The sequence below is a fragment of the Castor canadensis genome, chromosome 7 (assembly GCF_047511655.1).
Source record: "Castor canadensis chromosome 7, mCasCan1.hap1v2, whole genome shotgun sequence".
Lineage (NCBI taxonomy): Eukaryota > Metazoa > Chordata > Mammalia > Rodentia > Castoridae > Castor > Castor canadensis.
In genome coordinates, this window is record NC_133392.1 from 128,179,532 (window position 1) to 128,203,905 (window position 24,374).

General features: G+C 39.5%; 1 protein-coding gene across 3 annotated transcripts in view; it reads left to right on the top strand.

The window, feature by feature from the left end:
• The window catches only part of Tesk2 (testis associated actin remodelling kinase 2), a 114,305-nt gene that overhangs the window by 68,673 nt on the left and 21,258 nt on the right, over positions 1-24,374 (top strand). For all 3 annotated transcript variants that reach the window (XM_074080275.1, XM_074080277.1, XM_074080276.1), the window contains one exon: positions 2,158-2,206. In XM_074080275.1, coding sequence (XP_073936376.1) covers positions 2,158-2,206 — 49 coding nt within the window. The remainder of the gene's footprint in view (positions 1-2,157; positions 2,207-24,374) is intronic.

The window sequence follows — 24,374 nt, forward strand, 5'->3', positions numbered from 1 at the left end:
GAAAATGTGGAAGCACCATGTCTTGAAAACTCTGCTGTCATACTAAGCTAGCCAAATAGTCTTACCACTCAGTTCCTTTTAACTCAGCTATCATTACTGAGCTTGCATATTCTTTGCTAGGTGCCATTGAGTGCCATGAGCACATGGAAGAATAAGATATGCATGGAACTTTATGGTTCTTTCTAGGACAGTCCCTTCTGTCCTTTGCACTCTTACTTGTAGGCAGTCCCTTCCCTTTCCTTTGTCCTTGACTTGGGATTGATATATTGTAAGGGAGAGTTCCTTCCAGACAACCCAAATGCCTATTGTTTTACAACAATAAATTCCTGGCTTTATAACATTTATCTTCTCCTTTATTGTCATCACCATTCAAAATCATTGATTTGTAACTTTATGTAAAATTTATATATATATATATGTATATATATATATATAAACTCATTGTTTGAAATAACTTCAAATATAAGTGTATAAACTAAAAAATAAAAATAAATAAAATTCAACTTTTTCCTCTTATGTATAGTACCATTTATTATTAAGGCTTCTTGGCGTTTTCTTTTTTTTTTTATTTTTTATTTTTTGTGGTATTGAGACAAAAATACCACACCACCAGCCCTTTTTTTGGATGGTTTTTTTGAGATAGGGTCTAGAACTATTTGTCTGGGAGTGGCTTCACTGTTGGAGTAGATGTTTTTTGTCTTAGTGCATTTGTGCTGCTATAACACAGTACCTTAGCATGGATAACTTACAAACAACAGAAATTACTGGTCATAGTTTAGAGGTTGGAAAGGCTGAGATCAAGGAGTCAGCAGATTCTGTATCTGAGGAGGGCTTTCTGCTTCATAATGCCTCATTGCTGTGTCCTCAACATTGTAGAAGGAGCAGACATACTCCCACTGGCCTCTTTTATAAAGGCACTAATGCAGTTCATGAGAGCAAAATTCTCATGACCTAATCTCCTCCCCAAATCCTCATCTTTTAATACTTATCATATTGGGGATTAAGTTTCAACAGATGAATGGTGGGGAGGGGACACATGAAAACATTCAGGCCATAGCTTTAGAAATATTTTTGCTCACCTGAATTGAGTATATTTATAAGATAAATTCTTAACAGTGTGCATGCCAGGTGCTAGTGGCTCACACCTATAATCCTAACTTCTCAGGAGTCAGAGATCAGGAGGATTGAGGTTCGAAGCCAGTCCTGGGCAAATAGTTCTCGAGACCCTGTCTTGAAAAAAGCCATCACAAAAAAGGGCTGTGGTAGAGTGCCTGTCTAGCAAGCATGAGGCCCTGAGTTCAAACCCCTACTGTCAGAAAACAGTTGTTGGAACACTTAAAATTTTTGCTAGTTATTGATCAATTACCCTTTGAAAAAGTTGTGCCAAGAACTTGAAAGTGTGTATAAGTCCTGTTTCCTCACCTTCTAGGCAACACTGAGCATTATCAGTATTAATCTTTATTCATTTGGTAGATTTAAAACATGAGGGCTGGGGATGTAGCTTAGTGGTAGACCACTTACTTAGCATGCACACACACACACAGGCATGCACGCACGCATGCAGGCATGCATGCACGGTATCTACTTGTTTTAATATGCATTTCTTTAGTTATGAGTGAATTTTGTTAGCCATTTATATTATACTTTATTAGCCATTTGTACTTATTTTTGTAAACTATGTATGTGACTTTTGCTTTTCTATTGTATTGGATTGTCTTTTTTTATGTGTGTGACCTGGGATTTGAACTCAAGAGTTTTAGGCTTGCAAAGCAGGTACTCTACTGCTTGAGCCACACTTTCAGTCCATTTTGCCCAAGTTGGTCTCAAAGCACTATCCTCCTGATCTCAGCCTCCCAAGTAGCTAGGATTACAGGCGTGAGCCATTGATTCCTGGCTACACCTTGCTGTTTTTAAGCCTTTTCCACCATTACACCATTGCCACTAGGTATTACTACAACAAGATGCTTCATGGTGAATTTACAAATTTATAAGTCTGGCATCTTAATCAAATTAAGAAGTTGCAGAGTCACATGGGACCCATGGGGTTTCACAAGTATTGCGTTGTTTCTAATGCATGGGAAATTCAACTAATTTCTCTATGTGGAATTTATATTCTTGTCCTTTTCATTTTGTTTAAAAAAATGTTTTGTTTTTCAGGTTCATGGGTGTATGTGTACATCAAGGACAACTGCATGCCCTTACAGAGGTAAGACTTAAAGAAGTATGTTGAGGTGACTTCTTTGCCTTGGTTTCAGCTGTTATAGTTGCACAGTATTACTTGTGTATGTAAGCAAAATATATGTGCACTTACATTTACACAAAAATGACAGGGTTAACAATGCTTTTTCCTGTTGCCTTGGGACAATGGTGTTCTCTCTCTCTCTCTCTCTCTCTCTCTCTCTCTTTCTCTCTCTCTCTCTCTCTCTTCTTCCCTTTCTTCCTCCCTCCTTTTCTCACTCCCTCTACCTCCCTCTTCCACTCTCTCTCCCTCCCTCTTCCTCATTCTCTTTCTGGCGGGACTGGGGTTTGAACCGAAGGCCCTGCACTTGGTAGGCAAGCACTCTACCACTTGAACTACCCTCACAGCCCTTTATTTTTCAAATAAGGGTCCCCCCACTTTTTGCCTGGGACCAGCCTTGGACCACTGTCTTCCTACCTATGCCTCCTATATAGCTGGGATTACAAATTTGTATTACCATATCTGGCTTGCTTGTTGAGATAGAGTCTTGCTAACTTTTTTTCTCGGCTGGCCTTGAATTTGGATCCTCTTTATCTAAGCATCCTCAGTAGCTGAGACTGTAGGCATGAGCCACATTGCCCATTCCTTTTTTTCTTTGTGTTACTGAGAATTGAACCCAGGGCCTGTACATGTTAGGTAAGTGCTCTGCCACTGAACTAGGTCTCCAACCCCAAATGGCTGTATCTCTGAATATTCTTATATTCCCTCATGATATTGGTGAGTACTCTGAGAATATGAGTGTTTAAGTATTAAATTGGTTCTTGCTCCCCAATGACTCCCTTCTAAGCCAAAGGATAGCATCATTTAATTACATACTCTTTCTTGCAACAAATTCCCAAACTGGGAAATATTTGGTATCCCAATCTAGAATTCCAGTCACTGCTCTGGTTTCCTGATTGGTCTTATTACTTATTGAAATCAGTTTACATATCCATTCTTATTCATTTCTAGCTTTTGTGGTAGTCACTACTCATCCTGTATAAAACAAAGGCTTCCCAAATCTTGGCACAAGTTATGAGTTTCAGAATATACTTGAATGCTTGTTGGAATACATTCCTGGAATCTCCTGCACTTAACATGTCTGCATAGGTCCTATATGTATTATTTCTTTCTTTTGCCATACTGGGGTTTGAACTCAGGGCTTTGTGCTTGTTAGGCAGGCACTCTACCACTTGAGCCACATTCCCAGCCTTTTTGCTTTCGTTATTTTTTGAATAGGGTTTTGTGTTCATGCCTGGGCCAGCCTGGACTATGATCCTCCTATGCTTTCTAAGTAGCTTAGATGACTGGTGCTAGCTACTGTGCCCAGCTTTTATTGGTTGAGATAGGGTCTCCTGAACTTTTTGCCCAAGCTGGCCTAGAACTGCAGTCCTCACAATCTCTGCCTCCTGAGTAGCTAGGATTATAGGCATGACCCACTGTTGCATGGCTATGTTCTCTGCTTTGTTTTGAGACATGGTCTCACTGTATAGCCCAGGCTGGCCTCAAATTCAAGATCTACCTGCCTCAGCCTACCTGAACCACCACACCTAGCCCAATCTGTATTCTTTAAAGCTCCTGCCCCTCATTGGACTAGTGGAGTGGTCAAGTGATAGAGTGCCTGCCTAATAAGCATGAGGCCCTGAATTCAAGCCTTGGTACTGCCAAAAAAAAAAAGGCTCCCCAGATTATTCTCATAAGCACCTAGAGCTGACAATCTGTGTTCTAGAATGTTTTCGCATTCCTCCTTGAGAAGTAAGTACCAAAGTGCAAAGTGAAGAAACTTAGGAAGGAAACTTGTTTAACAGAATTTGAAGGAGTATTGGTTTTCTGCTAAATTGGGTGCCTGGTGTTAGTTTTTAATATTTTATGAAGTAGACTCCCATGTGCCTCACTCTTTGTCTCTTTTCTCAGTTACTGAAGGCACTAGAATGTAGAATGTGTACAGCTATGTCTTGCCTTTTTTATGGAAGGCCAAAAAGGTAGAACCATGAGGAGGTTAAGAGCATGGCCTCTGAAGTCTTGTTGCTTATGTTTGAATCTCTTTGTGTCTCAATGTTTTCATCTGTTAAATTGGGAGGATAATAATTGTACCTGCTTTAATGAGTGTAGCTAGAGAAGAGGTATAGGAGTCAACTCAGGCCTATAGTATTTTCAAAGCATGGTGGCACATGACTGTCATCCCAGCACTGGAAAGGCTGAGTAAGGAGGATCTCATGTTTAAGTCAGCCCAGGCTACATAATGAGACCCTGTCCCATCCCCAAAATAAATAAGTAAATAAATAAATATAAATAAAGTAAGTGTAGGAAGAGGAGCAGCCTGAGGAGCAGTTAGTAAGGGAGATGAAAACCAGGAGAGCCTGTGAGTCTAGAATGGAAAGGAAGGCATTTCAAGGGAAGAGAGCAATTAAATGTGACAAATGCTGCTGATAAAATGAGTGACCTCACAAGGATGCTGTGAGAATGAAATTAAAGTGTTTATTTAGCACAGTGCCTGGCATATAGTAATTGCTAATACATGTTAACTACTACAACTTTTATTGTTAATAGTGTCTAGTCTCTCCTTTGAATTCTGATTTGTCACTGTTTTTCCTAAACTGCTATTAATGCCATTACATTTAAAAAAGCTTTTTACTGCATTGTAACATAACAAAGTGCATATATACAAAAAATACATATAATTAGCACTCCACATTTAGAAAAATTTTCTTTTTTTTTTTTTGGAAAGGTTTTTTTGAGATAGGGTCTCTCAAACTATTTACCTGGGCTAGCTTTGAACCATGATCCTCTCGATCTCTGCTAGGATTAGAGGTGTGAGCACCAGCACTGGCCATTAATTAGATATTGACGTAGCTTGATATTAACAATTTTTATTATGATATTAATAGACTGACAGTGGTGAAGCTCAAATATTCACATATCATTGGTTGTTTTCAGAAGGGAATCAGCAAAGGCCGTGATGGCATAGGTCTCTGGGGACTTTCAGGTTTAATTGCCTCATGATTTGACATAGCTATTGATTTCACCAAGGATGGTAAAAGTAAATCATTAATAACATCTAACATGCTCTTGAAACTTGGATGACATTGAGTAAATATTTCTGGATTGGAATATTGTCTGCCCTTCAAAGAAATGAGAGCATTATTCCTCATTTCTCTTCAAATTTCTCAATAATTATAATAGATAAGCATAGTTCTATTAATGCCTGGAAGATATTGACATTCTTGGAAAGGACATTTCTCATATATGTGGTGATACAGACTTTTCTGGGCTTAAACAGTTTCCATAAATCTTCATAGTAATTGTAGACATTAATTGACTGGAATAGCCAGTCACATTTTTGTTTTTTAAGTTCTCTGTAGTAGGATAGACTTCTAAGTTTTTGAACAACCTAGTATTTGTTAATGTAAAAGCAGTTTGGTAAAAGATCACACAGAATTTTTTATGTTTAATGAGTTGAAATAATCTATATTTTATTGAGTAGATTTTTTTATAAGTATCTCCAACACAGAAGACCTAATCTTGCCTTTCACTTGATCAAATGTTTTTAAAAGACAGTAAATATATTAATGTATAAGTAGCTATTTCCATGCAATATCCAACCACAATACTACAAAAGCATATATATTAAGCATTTATTTCTCATACATTTCCAGGGTCAGCTGAATTGAGCTGGGGTGGATTGGACAGTTCTATGGGTCTAACTCATGCATCTGCAAGTCATTTGATGATCTGTTCTAGGCTGAGATTTCCTGGGATGAGCTTTTCTTATCCTCCTTCTGGGACCAATGGGCTGGCCAAGACATATCCTTTTAATGATGATTCCAGAATAGCAAGGGTATGCCTGCCTATTGGCACATATGCTTTCCATGACTCTGTTTATGCTCAGGTTTGCCTGACTGACATGCCATTGGACAAAGCAAGTCACATACCCAAGCCCAAAGGGTAGAAATTATGCCTCACCCTCAATAGGAGTATACTGCAAAGTTACATATCAAAGGCCAGGGCCATGGATTTATTAAGGGGTGAAGAATTGGAACCCTTGTTAATGATCTCCTGTATTCTATAAATACCTCAATTAGCAGATTGTAATTAATTTGTCTTTTCTACTCCTCTTGAGGATACTTTCTCCCAAGCTTGGTGTGGTGGTACACACCTGTAATCCCAGCACTCAGAAGACTGAGGCAGGAAGATCACACATTTGAGGCCAGAAGACCCTGTGTCAAAACCCCAAAACCAAGCTGGGGGCTGATGTTTCATGCCTGTAAGTCTATCTACTTAGGAGGCTGAGATCAGAAGGATCACAGTTGGAGGCCAGCCTAGGCAAATAGTTCATGAGACCCCATCTCCAAAAAAATAACTAGATCAAAGTGGAGTGGAAGTGTGGCTCAAGTGAAAGAATGCCTGCTTTGCATGTGCAAAGCCCTGAGTTCAAACCCCAGTACTACCCCCAAAAATTAATTAATTATTATTATTTTTTTTGGCAGTACTGGGTCTTGAGCTCAGGGGCTTCACCTTGAGCCACTCCACCAGCCCTATTTTTGTGAAGGGTTTTTCAAGATAGGGTCTTGTGAACTATTTGCCTGGGCTGGCTCTGAACCACAGTCCTCCTGATCTCTGCCTCCTAAGTAGCTAGGATTATAGATGTGAGCCACTGGCACCCAGCAAAAAAGTAACAATTAAAAAAATACTTTCTTTCCATTTTTAAAACCATAACAACTACTAGTTATCAAATCCTCACTGTGGGCTAAGTGCTGTGCTTGGTACTTTATGTCCACTATAATTCTCAAAATTCTGTAGTCCTGTCTTCCATTTTGTAGATAAGAAAAATAAGGTTTAGGGAAATTTAAGTGGCTTTCCCAAAGAGGATTGGATCTGGGCTTATGCAATTTCCATTACAAAATGCTTTTTTTTATGGTGCTGGTGATTGAATCCATGGCCTTGTACATGCTTGGCAAGTGCTCTACCCACTGAGTTATGTACCTAGCCTACAAAATGCTCTTCTTAATTCTCTTTTATATTCCCCATAGTGCTAAGTGCTAAGCACAGGACCTTGTATGTGTACTCCATATAGTGTTTATAGAATTCAGTTATAACTAACATTTTGCATGTTCTGGGTTATTTGGAAAAGATGTTTTCTGGGTGTTGGATTTCTTAGAGTATGGTCAGGTGCAGGTAACAGAAAAATAGTTAAGTGACCTTAAATAATGAAAGGACTCATATAATTGAAATTCCAGCAATTTATTGAGTTAAGTGTTGGTTTAATTCAGCAGCTATATAGATGCTCTCCAGAGACCCTATTCTTTCCATCTTTTTGCTCTGTCTTTACACTGTCAGCTGCATCCTAAAGTTAGCTGTCATTCAAAATAAAAAATGTAGCTGCTGAGGATGTGGCCCAGTGATAGAACACTTGCCTAACATGCTACAGCACTGAAAAAAAAAAAAAAAAAAGGAACTACCATCAACTTACATGCTGTATTTATGTTTTATCTTCTGTATCCAAGATGGGTGAAGGGTGAAGGTAGGTTGGCATGGTGACAGAGAAGAGAAAAATGCTTTGGGGCAGATTGCATGCCATCTCATAACATTTTTCCTTTTAAGCTTGGTTAAATAAAGACATAAGGATCTTCTCTTAAGAGTGCAGAATCTCTCAGTGGCTAGAAGATTGGGGATTGGGGGAATGGGTTATGGGGTCTCAAGTGGCAATACTCTCTGGTCAAAGGAGTCAGCAAATGAATTGCTTAGATGTTTTGGGGGACGGGGGTCTCTTGCCTTTTCTGCCAGAGAGAAACTTTTTTCTACTTTGGCAGTGAGAGCCACTCAGCTAATTCGGAAGTTACAGAGTATTCCTGGTGAGGGGTTCTGTACATCAAACCCACCTCAGAGAAGTGGATATTTTATACAAAAGAAGTGGTCTTAGTTCATGAGGGAGAGGATCAGGTCTGCAAGCTGCTGAATTTGTTTTATTCACATACTCCTCCTAGTCTCCCTGTTTACCCCCCATCATATACTTTCCTTTATTGAGGTAGTTACTTTGGGAATTTTTTTATGTGGGTTGAAATGTGTTGCTTCTGGATTGTTTTTTTTTTAGACTTACAAGAAGCCTTATATAATCAGACAGCCTACAATGAAAGGAAACTCTATGGGCTCAGTGACCAAACTCATGCATTATTTATAAAAATGAGCAGCCAGACCCAGATTCCAGTTTCTTGGTGTGCTGTGATATTGCCATTTGTTGTGTCTCCTGCTTTCCTTGTTTTTGTGTGACCCAGTACAAAGTATTCTTTGTGTGGCCTAATTTGCCTTGAGTTGATACAAAGTTGCCTGCATTGGGTTAACTTTGGCAACAGAGACATACTTACCTTTCAAGTATGGAGCAGCTCTAGGGAGGCAATTACTACTCCATGGTAAAGAGGACATACTAAAGGTACCAATAATGATTGCCTCTGTGATTCAGGATTTCCTAAAGGAATAACAAGGGTGGAGTGAAATGACAAACTGTGGTTGAGAGTTTCTCAACTATAAGGGAAGAGAAAGATTCACTGGACATGTAACCAGTTTGAGTGGATCTGCTGTGAGCTAGACATTTTGCTAGGCTCTGGGCTTAGCATAAAAAAAAAGGTGCCTGTTCCCTTTATCTGATGTTAAATAACAAGCTACTTTAGGCAGGCGCTCTACCACCTGAGCCACTCCACCAGCCCTAACAAGCTACTTTAAAATTTAGTGGCTTATGATTTTCTAAGTCAGGTATTAAAAAGGTCTTTGCTGGATTCTGGATCCATATTTGTCAGCAGGGATATCTGAGCTGGAGGACCCCCTTACAGGATGGCTTTTTCATTCATGTGTTTGGGGCTCTGGTGCTCCATGACCCCTCTCTTTTTCCACATGGTGTCTCATTCTCTAGATCATCTCCATGTGACTTAGGCTTCCTACAGCATGGTGACCTCAGGATAGTTAGACGTATAGTGACTGGTAAGAGGAAGCTGCAGGACTCATTACCTAGCTTGGAAGTTCCAGAATGTCACTTACACTACATTCTGTTTGGCAAGCAAGTCACTCACATCAGCTCTGATTCGAATGGAGGGAAATTAGACTCTACCTCTCAATGACCATCTCAATGGCCACTGCAGTATCTTTCATGAAAGCAATATTTCTTGGCAGGAACAATGAGCTATTTCTTACTGTGCCCTTCCTTAGAAACTATTTTTTTAATATCCAGCTTCATATATATATTCATAATTATTCATTATAGTTCATATTCTTTTTTCTATTCAATTGTTTGTCTAGTATTTCAACTACAGTTTAGCTTGGTTACCCCTAAAACTGGTCACCCTTTCCAGCCTTATCATTTCTCTTGTTAGAATCCTTATACTTTCAAATACAAAGTGTGGGATTAATTTGGACTTTAAGTAGATCTTTTTGCTTTCTACACATCCTGACTTTAGGCATGACTTCCAAACGTTGAAATGTCTTTATCATCCCCCCTTCCCACTCTCACCCCAATCCCCCCCACAGTCTAAACTGTGTTAAATCCCAGGTTCTCTAATGGAACTCAGCCTCCTGGATTGGACCTATAATAATGCCCCGTGTGGCTGGATTCATACTGCATATTTAGGATGTATTTATAGTTGTCCAATGTAGACCCAGCTCTGTGGAAAGCTGAATTAGCCCCAGTGGAAAAGGCCAGAAATCAAAAATAGTGTGAAATGTCACATCTCCAGTCCTTTCACAATTAGAAGTTTATTTCACTGAAACTTTTACTTACAAAAATAGCTAAATGTGTTCCTGCAAATACATTTTGGCATCTCTTTTACTTTTGAAAAAGGTAGCTTTTATTTAATTTTTTTTGCTTTGGTCACTTAGTAATAAATCCCTAAATATATTGTGGCATGTTTCCTGCTCTTATTTTTAGTAACTCCTTAGGACATTTGAGAAACAAAAATCCGAAGTTGGCAATATCACCCACAAATAATAGAAGAGTTCATTTGGTTTACTTTATCCTTAAAGGAGTTTCCCCCTGATTTGCTTGCTTGCTTCTGGCTCATTTATTCATTAAAAAACATTATTTGGGCTGGATGCTTGTGGCTTATGCCTGAAATCCTAGCTACTCAGAAGGCAGAGATCAGGAGGATCAGTTTGAAACCAATCTAGGCAAATAGTTCAAGAGACCCTATCTCGAAAATACCCAACCAAGTATTGGCTCAAGTGGTAGAGTGCCTGCCTAGCAATCATGAAGCCCTGAGTTCAAATCCTAGTACCACCAAAAAAAAATTACTTGGTTCCTGTCATGTATCTAGCACTATTCCAGGTATCTCAAATATAATAATGAACAAATTAAAATCCTTCCCTTCATAGAATTTACATGGTAATCAACAAGAGGTAGGGCTGGCAGAGTGGCTCAAGTGATAGAGTGCCTGCCTAGCAAGCGTGAGGCCCTGAGTTCAAACTTCAGTGCTACCAAAAAATAAAATAAAAACTAACAAGGTAGACAGAAGAGTTACACTAAATAAGAATTATAATGTATATGACATAACTGCTGTCATTTACAATTTTAAATATGTGGACAGGGAAGGCCTCACATGGCACCAGGAACAGCAAGTGCAAAGATTTGGAGAGAGAAGTGTGCCTGGTCTAGTTGAAAAACTGCAAGGAGGATGAGGTGGCTTTAGCAGAGAGAGTGGAGAAAATAGTAGTAAGCAGAGGGAGGTCAGAGAAGAAACACTGACCAGGTCACATAGAGTCTTACAGACCATCATAAGAACTTTAGCTTTTTATTCAGGATGAATCATGGAGGCTTTGGAGGCTTTTGAATAGCAGTATAACATGATGTAACTTGCATTTTAATAGGATCATCCTGACTTCTGAAAAAAGAGCAAGAGGAAAGTAAGAAGACCAGTTAGGAGACTGTTGCAACAAAATCTGTGCAATGGGGCTAAGGGTGTAGCTCAGTGGTAAAATGCTTCCCTGGCATGTGCGAGGCCCAGGATTGGACCACAATGGTAGCAGTAGACCTGGTGGTTCTGGATCTATTTTGTAAGTAGAAAACAAAACAAGTTTTCCTAACACATTGACTGTGGGGTGTGAGAGAAGGAAAAACGTCAAGGATAACTCTGAGCTTTCAGGCCCAAACACCTGAAGAATAGAATTGTGGTTAATGGAGATGGGAAGACGATAGGAGGTACAGAATGGGAGCTGTCAACAAGTCAGTTTTGAACAGCTTCAGATTAAGGTATTTATTGGTCATGCAAGTGATGATATCCACCTAGAGCACCCAGGTCATAGGAGTACTCTTGAGTGATCCCTTCCTTGTTCAGATCCTGCTTATCACCCTTTTCACTAGAACACATTTCATTAACTGGAAGTGGGCATTTTTCATCTGCTGCGTTACCACCTGAGTAATAATGAAGTATCATTAAGTGGTGTTTCTTACTAAATGTACCAGGGTCTGCTAAGCATCTGCCCCCCCTCCATATTCTGCTAAATTATTCCACAATCCTACGAAATAGGTGATATTTTCCCCATATCACAGATGAAAAATCTGAGGTGTGATAGGGTTGATCTAAGGTCTCTTAGGGGTCTTAATAGGAATGCTGGGATTTAAGTCAAGTTCTGGATGGCTAAAATCCTGTGTTTACTAGAGCTTAAGCTCCTTGGCTGTGGTTCATTGCTGCATATTCAGTAACTGACATACAAAGACTTGCAATAAATTTTTGTCGGGTGAATGAATGAGTACTGCTTTACAACACTGGAGCTTCCAGCAGTCAAACTGTTAGCTACAAAGATTCTGTCTCTTTCAGGGCTGTTTTTTGCCACCTGTTTGATGAATTTTTTCCATAGTGTTGATACTGATGGGATGGGAGAAGGATTTAGACAGTCCTCTGCAGGGGGACAAGATTGCTAATGAACCTTTCCCCTGCTCATTATGAAACCAGTGGGATAGTTGAATTCACAGAGCTCTTTTTTGAGTTTGAGCTAGATATGTTTCTAATACAAAATTTGCCAAGAGTGTTTTTCTTAAATTAATGAGCAATATCTTTCACTGGAGTTGGATTGGTGTTGGCTCTTTCTTTTTTCTTTTTGGCAGTGTTGGGGATTTGAACTCAGGGCTTTGGGCTTGCTATGCAGGTGCTCTACCACTTGAGTCATGCACATCCCTGGTGTTGGCTCTTGAGAGCTGTTTCTACTTGTAGTCCTGTAGCAAGTATGACTGTGGAAGTAGGGCAGTCTCCCAGTATAATTCTCATATATTCATAATACTCATAGACATTTATACACTCCTATCCTTCATACATAACCACTATTTGTACTTCTTTTTGTTTTCTTTTTTGAAACAAGGTCTTTCTATGTAGCCCAGGCTGGCCTTAAACCCTCAATCCTCCTGCCTGAGCCTCCTGAGCCTCCTGAGTGCTGGGAATACAGACACGTGCCACCAGCCTTGCACTTTCTATGCACACTTCTCTCTTTCTCTTCATGTTGGTCTTGTCATGTTGTCCTGGATACTTTTGTTTGCTTAGATGGTAACTTCCTAGGTATGATTATATTTACAAGGTGAATTATAGGCATTTATTTCCTTACATGTTCACTTTAGCACATTTTGTCCTATAGCAGTGGCTTGTGTCTGTTTCCCGTTCAACAACTAATTAAACAGATATTGTCTCAATGGTCTAGTTTAGGTGAATCTCAAAAAATGAGAAGTTTTGTTCTGCGAAGGTGGCAGAATAATTGTCTAAAGCGTTCTACAGTACTTGGCATAGGTAGCTGCTCAATAAATATTTGACAGATGAATGAATCTGCAAAAATATTAGTATATTACATGGCTCTTCGACAAGTGATGGTTTTCTTTTTTCTCTGACCTCTCCCCTTTCCTACATTTTATCAATTCCATGTCCCATCCATTTCACCTTCTTCTATCTTGAATCCACTTTGCCTTACACCAGTTCTTTCCACCATTATCATTTGTTGCCACGACCTTCCAACAGGTCTCTCTGTCAGTTTTCCCACACCTTAGTTTTATATATAGCCATTCTTTGTGGTTTGTCTGAAATACCTTTTTTTGGGGGGGGAGAAATGACCCATACAATGTATGTACATGTGAATAAATAATAAAAAAGTGAATAGTTGAGTAGTTAGTATTAAGTGTGTTCACATAGTTGTCAAACAAATCTCCAAAACCTTTTCATCTGGTAAAACTGAAAATCTATGCCCATTAAACAAGTCCCCCTCCTCCTTCCCCAGTCTGTGGCATTTGCCATTCTAGTTTTCCTCTCTATGAATTCATCTACTTCAGTACCTCATATAAGTGGAATTGTATGAAATATGTCCTTTTCATAATGGACTTGTTTCACTTTGCACAATATTCTCAAGGTTCATTAATGCTGTAACTTGAGCCAGGATCTCCTTCTTTTTTAAGTCTGAATGATACTCTATGGTGTATATATACCACATTTTTGTTTATCTCCCCATATATTTATGAGCATTTGGGTTGCTTCCACCTTTTTGCTATGAATATCAGTATAGGTATCTCTTTGAGACCTTTCTTTCAGTTCCTTTAGAAATATACCCAGAAGTGGGATTGCTAAACCATGTGGTGGTTCTGTTTTAAATTATTTGACCAAACTTCCATGCTGTTTTCCATACTAGTGGCCAGTATACAACAACTGTTTGTCCAGTTTTCTAACATCCTTGCAACATTTGTTTTCTGGGTTTTGTTTGTTTTGGCTGTATCAGGCATTGAACTCGGGGCCTTGCACTTGCCCTCCCCTAGCATTTTTTTTTTTAAAGATTCCTGTGGATATTTATTTATTTATTTTCAGTTTTGAAATGCACTTTTATTTTATTTATTTTTCCTTCCTTTTTTTTCTTTCCTTTCTTTTTATTTATTTATTTATTTATTATTTTATTATTCCTACGTGCATACAAGGCTTGGGTCATTTCTCCCCCCTGCCCCCACCCCCTCCCTTAACACCCACTCTGCCCCCTCCCTCTCCCCCCACCCCCTCAATACCCAGCAGAAACTATTTTGCCCTTCTTTCTAATTTTATTGTAGAGAGAGTATAAGCAGTAATAGGAAGGAACAAGGGTTTTTGCTGGTTGAGATAAGGATAGCTATACAGGGAGTTGACTCACATTAATTTCCTGTGTGTGTGTGTTACCTTCTAGGTTAATTCTTTTTGATCTCACCTTTTCTCTAGTTCCTGGTCCCCTTTTCCTTTTAAAGGTATCTGCTTTAGTTTCTCTGCATTAAGGGCAACAAATGCTAGCTGATGTTTTAGGTGTCTTACCTATCCTCACCCCCTCCCTTGTGTGCTCTCGCTTTTATCATGTGCTCATAGTCCAATCCCATTGTTGTGTTTGCCCTTGATCTAATGTCCACATATGAGGGAGAACATACGATTTTTGGTCTTTTGGGCCAGGCTAACCTCACGCAGAATGATGTTCTCCAATTTCATCCATTTACCAGCAAATGATAACATTTCGTTCTTCTTCATGGCTGCATAAAATTCCATTGTGTATAGATACCACATTTTCTTAATCCATTTGTCAGTGGTGGGGCATCTTGGCTGTTTCCATAACTTGGCTATTGTGAATAGTGCTGCAATAAACATGGGCGTGCAGGTGCCTCTGGAGTAACCTGTGTGTCAGTCTTTTGGGTATATCCCCAAGAGTGGTATTGCTGGATCAAATGGTAGATCGATGTGTAGCTTTTTAAGTAGCCTCCAAATTTTTTTCCAGAGTGGTTGTACCAGTTTACATTCCCACCAACAGTGTAAGAGGGTTCCTTTTTCCCCGCATCCTCGCCAACACCTGTTGTTGGTGGTGTTGCTAATGATGGCTATTCTAACAGGGGTGAGGTGGAATCTTAGTGTGGTTTTAATTTGCATTTCCTTTATGGCTAGAGATGGTGAGCATTTTTTTCATGTGTTTTTTGGCCATTTGAATTTCTTCTTTTGAGAAAGTTCTGTTTAGTTCACTTGCCCATTTCTTTATTGGTTCATTAGTTTTGGGAGAATTTAGTTTTTTAAGTTCCCTATATATTCTGGTTATCAGTCCTTTGTCTGATGTGTAGCTGGCAAATATTTTCTCCCACTCTGTGGGTGTTCTCTTCAGTTTAGAGACCATTTCTTTTGATGAACAGAAGCTTTTTAGTTTTATGAGGTCCCATTTATCTATGCTCTCTCTTAGTTGCTGTGCTGCTGGGGTTTCGTTGAGAAAGTTCTTACCTATACCTACTAACTCCAGAGTATTTCGTACTCTTTCCTGTATCAACTTTAGAGTTTGTGGTCTGATATTAAGATCCTTTATCCATTTTGAGTTAATCTTGGTATAGGGTGATATACATGGATCTAGTTTCAGTTTTTTGCAGACTGCTAACCAGTTTTCCCAGCAGTTTTTGTTGAAGAGGCTGCTATTTCTCCATCGTATATTTTTAGCTCCTTTGTCAAAGACAAGTTGGTTATAGTTGTGTGGCTTCATATCTGGGTCCTCTATTCTGTTCCCCTGGTCTTCATGTCTGTTTTTGTGCAAGTACCATGCTGTTTTTATCCTAGCATTGTTTTATACACACACACACACACACACACACACAGAGTAGCCATCCTAATGGGAATGAGGTAATACCTCATTGTAGATTTTGTTTTTGTTTTGAGACAGGATCTTGCCCAGGTTGAAGCCCAGGCTGGTCTTGAACTTGCTATGGGACACAGGTTGACTTCAAACTCACAGTCCTCCTGCCTCAGCAGTCCCTCGACTCTGCCTCCTGAGTGTCAGGATTATAGGTGTGTGCCTGTACCTGACTCATTGTGATTTTAGTGTATATTTGTTATTTATTGAGTGTCCTTCACTATGGAGATGCAAGTGTTTATTTCCAGGCTGTTTATTCTATTCCATTGGTCTATATGACTGTCTTTATGGCAGTACCTCAGTGTTGCGTTCTAATTTTGTTCCTCTCTGCATAAACTATAAACCCTTCTATGGTTCATTACCCTCAGGCTAAAGTCCAAACATCTGATTTCAACACTTAGGAGGCTGAGGCAGGAGGATCATAAGTTTAAGGCCAACCTTGAACTTAGGGAGACTTCATCCCAAAAAACCACAGCTTATCTCTGTGGCCCCACTGCCCATTTCTGCTCCTGTCTCACCTGTGCACTCCAGCTATACTGAACCTGTCTCAGTTTCACAAATGAGGCATGACTCTTTCCATCTTTGAGCCTCCAGCTCTTTCCTCTGCTTGAAACACACCTTTCCACCTCTTCTTGGGCCAGCAGACTTCTCAGGACCTAGCTGAGTAATCACTTTCTCTGGGAAGCCTTTTGTGATCTCCCAAGATTAGTCTGGTACTCCTATATGCTCCTATTATACAGTAGTATTTGTCATTGCTTTTCCTCTTTTTTGGCAATACTGGGGTTTGAACTTAGGGTCTCACACTTGCTAGACAGGCACTCCACCACTTGAGACACTCTGACAGCTCTTTTTGTGTTTTAAAATAGGTTTTCATAAACTGTTTGCCCAGGCTGGCCTCAAACCTTGATCTTCCTGATTTCTGCCCCACATAGCTAGGATTATGGGTGTGAGCCACTTGTACCTGACTTTGTCACTGATTTTAATTAACTGCTTATATATGCAGATAATAAAGTTCTTGAGACCAAGGACTATTTTATTTACAGTGACATTCATTGGTTCCTAGCACAGTGCCTTACATGATAGCTAATTATCATATCTGTTAATTGAATGAATAAATGAATAATCTACATAGCAAAGGAAATAATCAACAAAGTGAAGAGATAACTTATGGAATGTGAGAAAATATTTGTCAAACATCACTCACCCATCAAGGGATTATACACAGAATATGTAAGGAACTCAAACAACTCAAGAGCAAAACAAACAACTAATAATCTGATTTAAGAATGGATTAAAAAAAAAACACATCTAAGAAGACATACCAATGGCCAACAGCTGTATGAAAAAAATGGTTGACATCATTGATCATCAAGGAAATGCAAAAATCAAGATCCTAATTAGAATGACTGTTACCAACAACAAACAAACAAACAAACCAGTAACATGCTAGCCAGAATACAGAGAAAAGAGAACTCATAAATTAGTAAAGCCATTAAGGAAAACAGTATAGAAATTTTAAAAACTAGAAATAGAACTCTCATATGATCCAGAAGTTCCACTTTTGAGAATATATCTAAAGAAAAGGAAAGCAGTACATGGAAGGTATATCTGCTCTTTGTTTATTGTAGCAGTATTCACAGTGGCCAAGATATGGTATCAGCCTACATGTATATCCATGGATGAATCAATAAAGAAAATGCAGTATACAAATAAACAACAGAATATTATTAAGCCATAAAATAGAAGGAAATGCCATTATTTTTGGCAACATGGGTGAGTCTAGAGGACATTATGTTATGTGAAAAATGATCAGTAAAGAAAGCCAAATATTACATTTTCACTTATATCTAGAAGCTGAAAAAGTTGAACTCATAGAAACAGTGAGTAGAATAGAATGGTTACCAAATGCTAAGAAGAATTGGGGAGGGGGGATGAAGAGAGAATTATTAACAGGTATAGGGGTGCAGTTTGATAAGAGGAATAATTTCTGATGTTCTATGGCACAGTAGGATAGCTGTGTTTGACAACATTTTTTGGTGCTGTGTATTGAACCCAGGGCCTTACATATGCTACTCAGGCACTTTCCCACTAAGCTATATCCCCAGCCCCTATGGTTGACAACTTCTAATTATATATTTCAAAATAGGTAGTAGAGTCGGGCTTGGTAGTTCACGGCTTTAATCTCAGTACTCAGGTAGTGGAGGCAGGAGGATAAGGCCAGCCTGGGATACACAGTAAGATCCTGTCTCAAAAATAAACAAACAAACAAATAAATAAATAAGGCTAGTAGAGATTCTGACTATTTCTAACACAAAAAAATGATACATGCTTGGATGACGTTGGTACTGGTTACCCTAATCATTAGACGTGTGTACTTGTATGGAAACATCACACTGTGCTCCATAAATATGCACAATTATTATGTTAGCTTAAAGCTTTAAAATATTAATAAGTAAAGTCCCACAGGTTATTTTCATGCACAACTAAGGTTTAAAAATGGAATTAAACTGAGTTTAACCCCAGTACTGCCAAAATTTAAAAATTTTTAAAATGTAAAATAAAAATGGAATTCGGGATAAGTTCTTGGCTTAGTATCCTAGCTCTAGCATAACCCTGGCTTTTCTTTTCTAGTTCTCTTCTCCTTTAACAAGTACTCTATTATTCGGGCAAACTGAACTTCTTATAGTTTACCGAACATCCTCTGTGCTTTCCTGCCTCTATTTATATTGCTTCTTTAGCCTGGAATATCTGCTTCCTCTGTGTTTTATGAAAATATTCTTCCCTTCAAAACCTGGCTCAGACTGGGCATGGTGGTGCACTCCTGTAATCCCAGCACTGGGGAGATGATAGCAGGAGGATGGTACGTTAGAGGCCAACCTGGGCTACATACTGAGACCCTATCTAAATAAAAGAAAGGAAGGAAGGTGGGAAAGAGAAGGGAGAGAGGGAGGAAAGGAGGGAGGGAGGGAGGGAGGGAGGGAGGGAAGAAGGAAGGAAGGCTCCTTGTCTGCTAATTTCTCCATAAAATCAGTCCTGATTCTTTTTCTGCCTTCCCCTCCTCAACTTCCTCTCTCCCCACCACTTAATTGTTCATAATCTATCTCCTCTACATAGTATTTTTGTGCTTCTTTCACAGTGCGTTCTCCATGTATTAAGTTTTGCCTGGCTTCCTTACACAAATGTAAGCTCTGAAAGTAGAAGGAGCCCCTGCTTTGAGGTCAAAAAGCTTGGGTGCAAATCAAGACTCCACCATGTACTAGTTGAATAGTCATGAGCAGGTCATTTAACTCCTCTGAACTTGATTTCTACATATATTTAAAAAAAAAGATGATAGGAATGCTTCAAGATGTTACAAGATTCAAATGAGGTAACCATGCCTTTTTTAATTTTGTGTGTGTGTGTGTGTGTGTGTGTGTGTGTGTGTGTGTGTGTGTGTGTGTTTGTGGTGCTAGGGATCAAAACCAGGGCTTTGTGCAGCCTGTGTATGCTAGGAAGTTCTCTGCTACTGAGTTACACCCCAAGCATCATAGTAGGTAACTATGAAAATGCTTTGTAAAACCAGTTAGTTTCTGGTTATTTTACATGAGGACAGAGAGAACAAATCACTCATTTATATACTTCTAATTTCTCAGTGGTGCAAACACACACACACACACACATTGAATGACTGAATAGGGTAAAATAAAGAAAACATTTTACGCCATCAAAAAAGTAAAAATGAGGCCAAAAGCAGTGGCTTGAGCCTGTAATCCTAGCTACTCAGGAGGCAGAGATCAGGAGCCTCAAGGTTTGAACCCAAGCTAGCAAGACCTCATCTCAAACAATGGCTAGGCATGGTGACCTATACCTATCATCCTAGCTATGTGGGAAAACACAAATAGGAGAATTGTGGTCTAGGCCAGCTTGGGCATAAAGTGAGACTCTATCTATCTCAAAAAAAAAACCGACATAGAAAGTGTTGGCAGAGTGGCTCAAGTGGTAGAGCACCTTCCTAGCAAGATTGAGACTCTGAGTTCAATCCCCCAGTACCACCAAAAAAAAAAAATGTGAAACTGATATGCCAGTTGTGGTAGTGTATATCTGTAATCCCAGCATTTGAGAGGCAGAGGCAGGAAAATCATGAGTGCAAGACCCTATCTCAAAAGAGCCAAACCAAACAAAAAAAGTGAAATCGAGGAAACTTTTCTAATGCATTTTAATATCTACATGATTGGCTAAAACTCTTGTCTCAAGAATGGAACAATTTCAGGGCTGGAGGTAGAGTGCCTGCTTTGTGAGTTCGAAACCCTGAATTCAAATCCCAGTACCACCAAAAGAAAAAAAAAAGAGTGGGATGATTTATAGACAGGCACTCTATTGCTTGAGTCACTCCACTAGTCCTAGGAATAGAATAATTTCTAAATAATGTTTTGTATTGTTTGGTTGTTAGGTAGGCTCTCTTCCATTTGAGCCACTCCACCAGCCCTAAATTGTTCAATTGTAATACCTCTTGGATAGTCATCTGTTGACTCTGTAACTAATTTGCCCAACAACTTATTTTCTATCCAGTTTAGCTAGTCGACCATGTATTTCTGGTACATTCAGAAAAAACAAAACTGAGCATTGTGCTCTTGGAGACACACCCAAAAAAACAGACATGTTACTTACCTGAGAAGTGTTTAAGCCAATGAAGATTTTTGGATGAGAAAACATTTTTTAACCAAAATTTATTGTACTTGGCAGTATAAGGGACACTTTAAAACAAGCAAACAAACAAACCTTTTTCTCTTCTCTTCTTTTCAACAAGGTATCACATGGACTGCACTGGCCTTGAGCTCACTGTGTAGTCCGGGCTAGCCTAGAACTCATGAATCTCCTGTCTCTGCCTCCCAAGTACTGGATTTACAAGCATGTGCCATCATACCAGTTTTTTATTGGTTGAGATTAGGGTATCAACCCAGGCTGGTCTTGAACTGCCATCCTCACACTCTCTACCTTCTCCCAAGTAGCTGGGATTAAAAACATGAGCCAGTGTTCCAGGCTGGTAATTTACTTTTTGAAATATTCTCCTTAAACTTCTATGATGACTTCCTTGCTTAGTTCTTTCTCTGCCTTTTCCTTTAAATTTTACCATTCCTAGGGAGTCTAATTTCCCACCTTATGTGTTAACCTCTAGATGATTTCGTACATTCCTTGGTATTGGTGACTACTTCAGATCACTGTTGCCTCATATATTAGTCTCCACTCAGACTTTGTTCCTAAACTTTATTATCATTTTTTTTATGGTACCAGGGATTGAACCCAGGACCTCACACACAGTAGGCAAGCACTCAACCACATGAACCACATCCCCAACCCTTTTGTTTGTTTTGTTTTGAGATTGGGTCTCCATAACTTTGCTAGGACTAGCCTCAGACCTGACATCCTCTTGCCTCTGCCTTTGGAGAGGCATTACAGGCATGCACCAAGATTGTTCTTAAACTTTAAACTGACTCTTTAAGGACATCTGCATTCGGGCATGGTGGCGCATGTATGTGATCCCAGCACTTGGGAGGCAGAAGCAGGTAGATTGTGAATTTAAGGCCAGTAGATGAGCATAAACATATGTGAAAGAGAGAGTGAAACATTTAAATATTCTGAGCCACATTTTGGGTTAGTAAAAGCCTTTTACTTTGTAGCTAGCATTTGTGTCCCCTTTTTCTTTCTTTCTTTTTTTTTTTTTGCAGTACTGGGGCTTGAACTCAGGACCAACACCTTGAGCCACTCCACTAGCCCTTTTATTTTTGTGATGGGTTTTTTCGAGATAGGGTCTCATGAACTATTTGCCTGGGCTGGCTTCAAACCAGGATCCTCCTGCCTCTTGAGTAGCTAGGATTACAGGCATGCGCCACCAGCACCTGGCCCCCTTTTTCTTTTTTGAGTCAACTCAGGCAAGCTCTGATGAACCTCCTGGATGTGAAGCTGTACTGTGGCAAACTCAGGCCTTGGAGGATGTGACATGTACACTAACAGTGACTGTGGATGCTTGTGCTGAGAACAGGCGGCTCCTTTGGAGCACAAGCCTCCCACAGGGCGCTCTTGGGATGCCTGTCCTGGAATTACCCAGAACAGTAACAAAGCTTTCTTTTCTTCTTTAATCCATGCCAGCAGGATGGGATGTCTGCTAGGCTTTGTGTTTGAAACCAACCAACAAACATACAGTGGCCAGCACAAAGGCATTGTTGGTCTACAGTGAAAACTAGGTCGGGGCCCAGGCCCTCCTCTGTAGAAGATGCATCTAAAGAGCAGGGGTCCAACAAGCTGCTGATTTGGCTGTTTCATTTTGAGATTGATGCCAGTTTCTTTTAAAATTTAATTTAATTTATTTATTTATTGAGATGGGGTCTTGTTTTGTACCACAGTCTGATCTTGAACTTGCAATCCTCCTGTGCCTGAATGCTGAGACTACAGGTGTGCACCACCATGCCCTGTTTCTTGATGCCAGTTTCTGCAAGTTTCTGACTTACTGATGATACAGTAAGTCAGATAAGATTCTGGGATCTCTTCTCATTGCTTCTCTGAGCATCTCAATTTAGAATCTCTGAGTTGCCTTTGACTCCTTTTCCTCAATTCTCATTTCTACCACTCAGTTGCTAAATCCTTTTGATTCTATCTGTGTATATTCTGACTGTAGTCCACTTTGTCCTGCCCATAATATCTGATTAGTCATATAACTCATCTGAATGGTCCACCTGTCATCTGGCTGTTATAGCACCCTCTAAATCTGCCTCTAATTCATCCTCTCTCCTGCTCCCAGAATGATCTGCATAAGATGCACTTTGGGTCATGTATAGTGTCCTAGAGTTACCATAACAAAGCACTATGATGTGAGTGACTTATATATAAAACAGTCCTGAAGGCTAGAAATACAGAATTAAAGTGCTAGTGGGGCTATTTTCTTGTGGAGGCTCTCAGGGAAGATCCTTGCCTCTTCTTAGCTTCTGGTGCTTGTTGGCAATCCTTGGTGTTCTTTAGCTTATAGATGTGTCACTCCAATTTCTATCTTCATCATTATATAACATTTCCCTGTGTGTTTGTGTTTCCTTTCCCTCTTTTTATAAGGATACTAGTCATATTGGATAAAGGGTTCACCCTATTCTAATATGACCCCATCTTACCTTGATTATATCAAATAAGGTTACTTTTAGAGGTACCAGGGCTTGAACATATCTTTTTAGGGAATACAGTTCAACCTCCAGCAGATCATATTATACCATTACCTATAAACCTTCATTAGTCTCTGCTGAATTAACTATAAATGCTTCATCTTGGTATTCTAGAACTTCTACACTAAAATAATAACTATAAAAACATCAGAGCTTTGGGATATGGCTCAGTGGTAGAGTACTTGCCTAGCATGCACAAGATCCTGGGTTCAATCCCCAGCACTATAAAACAAACAAAAAGAACAACTGATATATTGAGAACTTTGACATCACTCTTTACATATGTGGACTTCTTGAATCCTCACAATTCTATGGATAGGTACTATTATTCCCATCTTATAGATGTATGCTAAAGAAATTGGGTAACTCACCCAGGGTTACACAATTAACAGTAGTCAGAGATGAGATTCAGTCCAACTCCTCAGTGTGTGGGCTTCCCTACTATACTAAACTACCCATCTTAACTTCTTAGCTTCAGCCTTTCTCCCCTACTTATGCAGAGAAAAAAATAACTACCAATCTCTGCACTTTCTTATTTTTGTATTCCTTTTGCATAGAATGTCTTTCTTTTTCTTTCTTTTTTGGTGGTACTGGGGTTTGAACTCAGGGGCTTCATGTTTACCAAACAGGCATTCTACTGCTTGACCCTCATCTCCAGTCCATTTTGCTCTGGTTATTTTGGAGATGGAGGTGTCACAGACTTTGCCCAGGCTGACCTTGGACCTCAGTCTTCCTGATCTCAGCAACTCAAATAGCTAGGATTACAGGAGTAAGCCCAGGCATCTGGCTAAAGTATCTTTCTTAACCTTAACTCTGCCTATAAGTTGCTATGAAATGGAACTGAGTCCTCAACAATGAGTGAATGTTCGTTAGCCAGACATAGGTGGGGGGAGAGTATTCCAGGTAAAGGGACCAGTAATGTGGACAAATGTGCTAGTAAATCAGAATCAGACCTTCATAAGCAGAAGTGAAAGGCTTTGTATGCTATGCTCAGGACTGTGAGTTTTATCTTGAAAGTAATAGAGCATCATTGAATAATTTTAATAGTGGAGTAGCTCCAGATTGGCATTTCAGAAAGATTATCTCTACTATATTGTGGAAAATGAATTGGAATAAGGGCTAAATCTTTTTAAGATGCAAAGGGGGCTGGCCTATAATCCCAGCACCTTGGGAGGCTGAGACAGGAGGATTGTGAATTCAAGGCCAACCTAGACTACAGAGTCTAAAACAAGGGCTAGGGGAGTGGCTCAAGTGGTAGAGCACCTGCCTAGCAAGTGTGAAGCCCTGAGTTCAAGCTCCAGTACTGAGGGAAAAAAAAACAAACAAACAAATAGGGCAAGAAAACTAGGTAG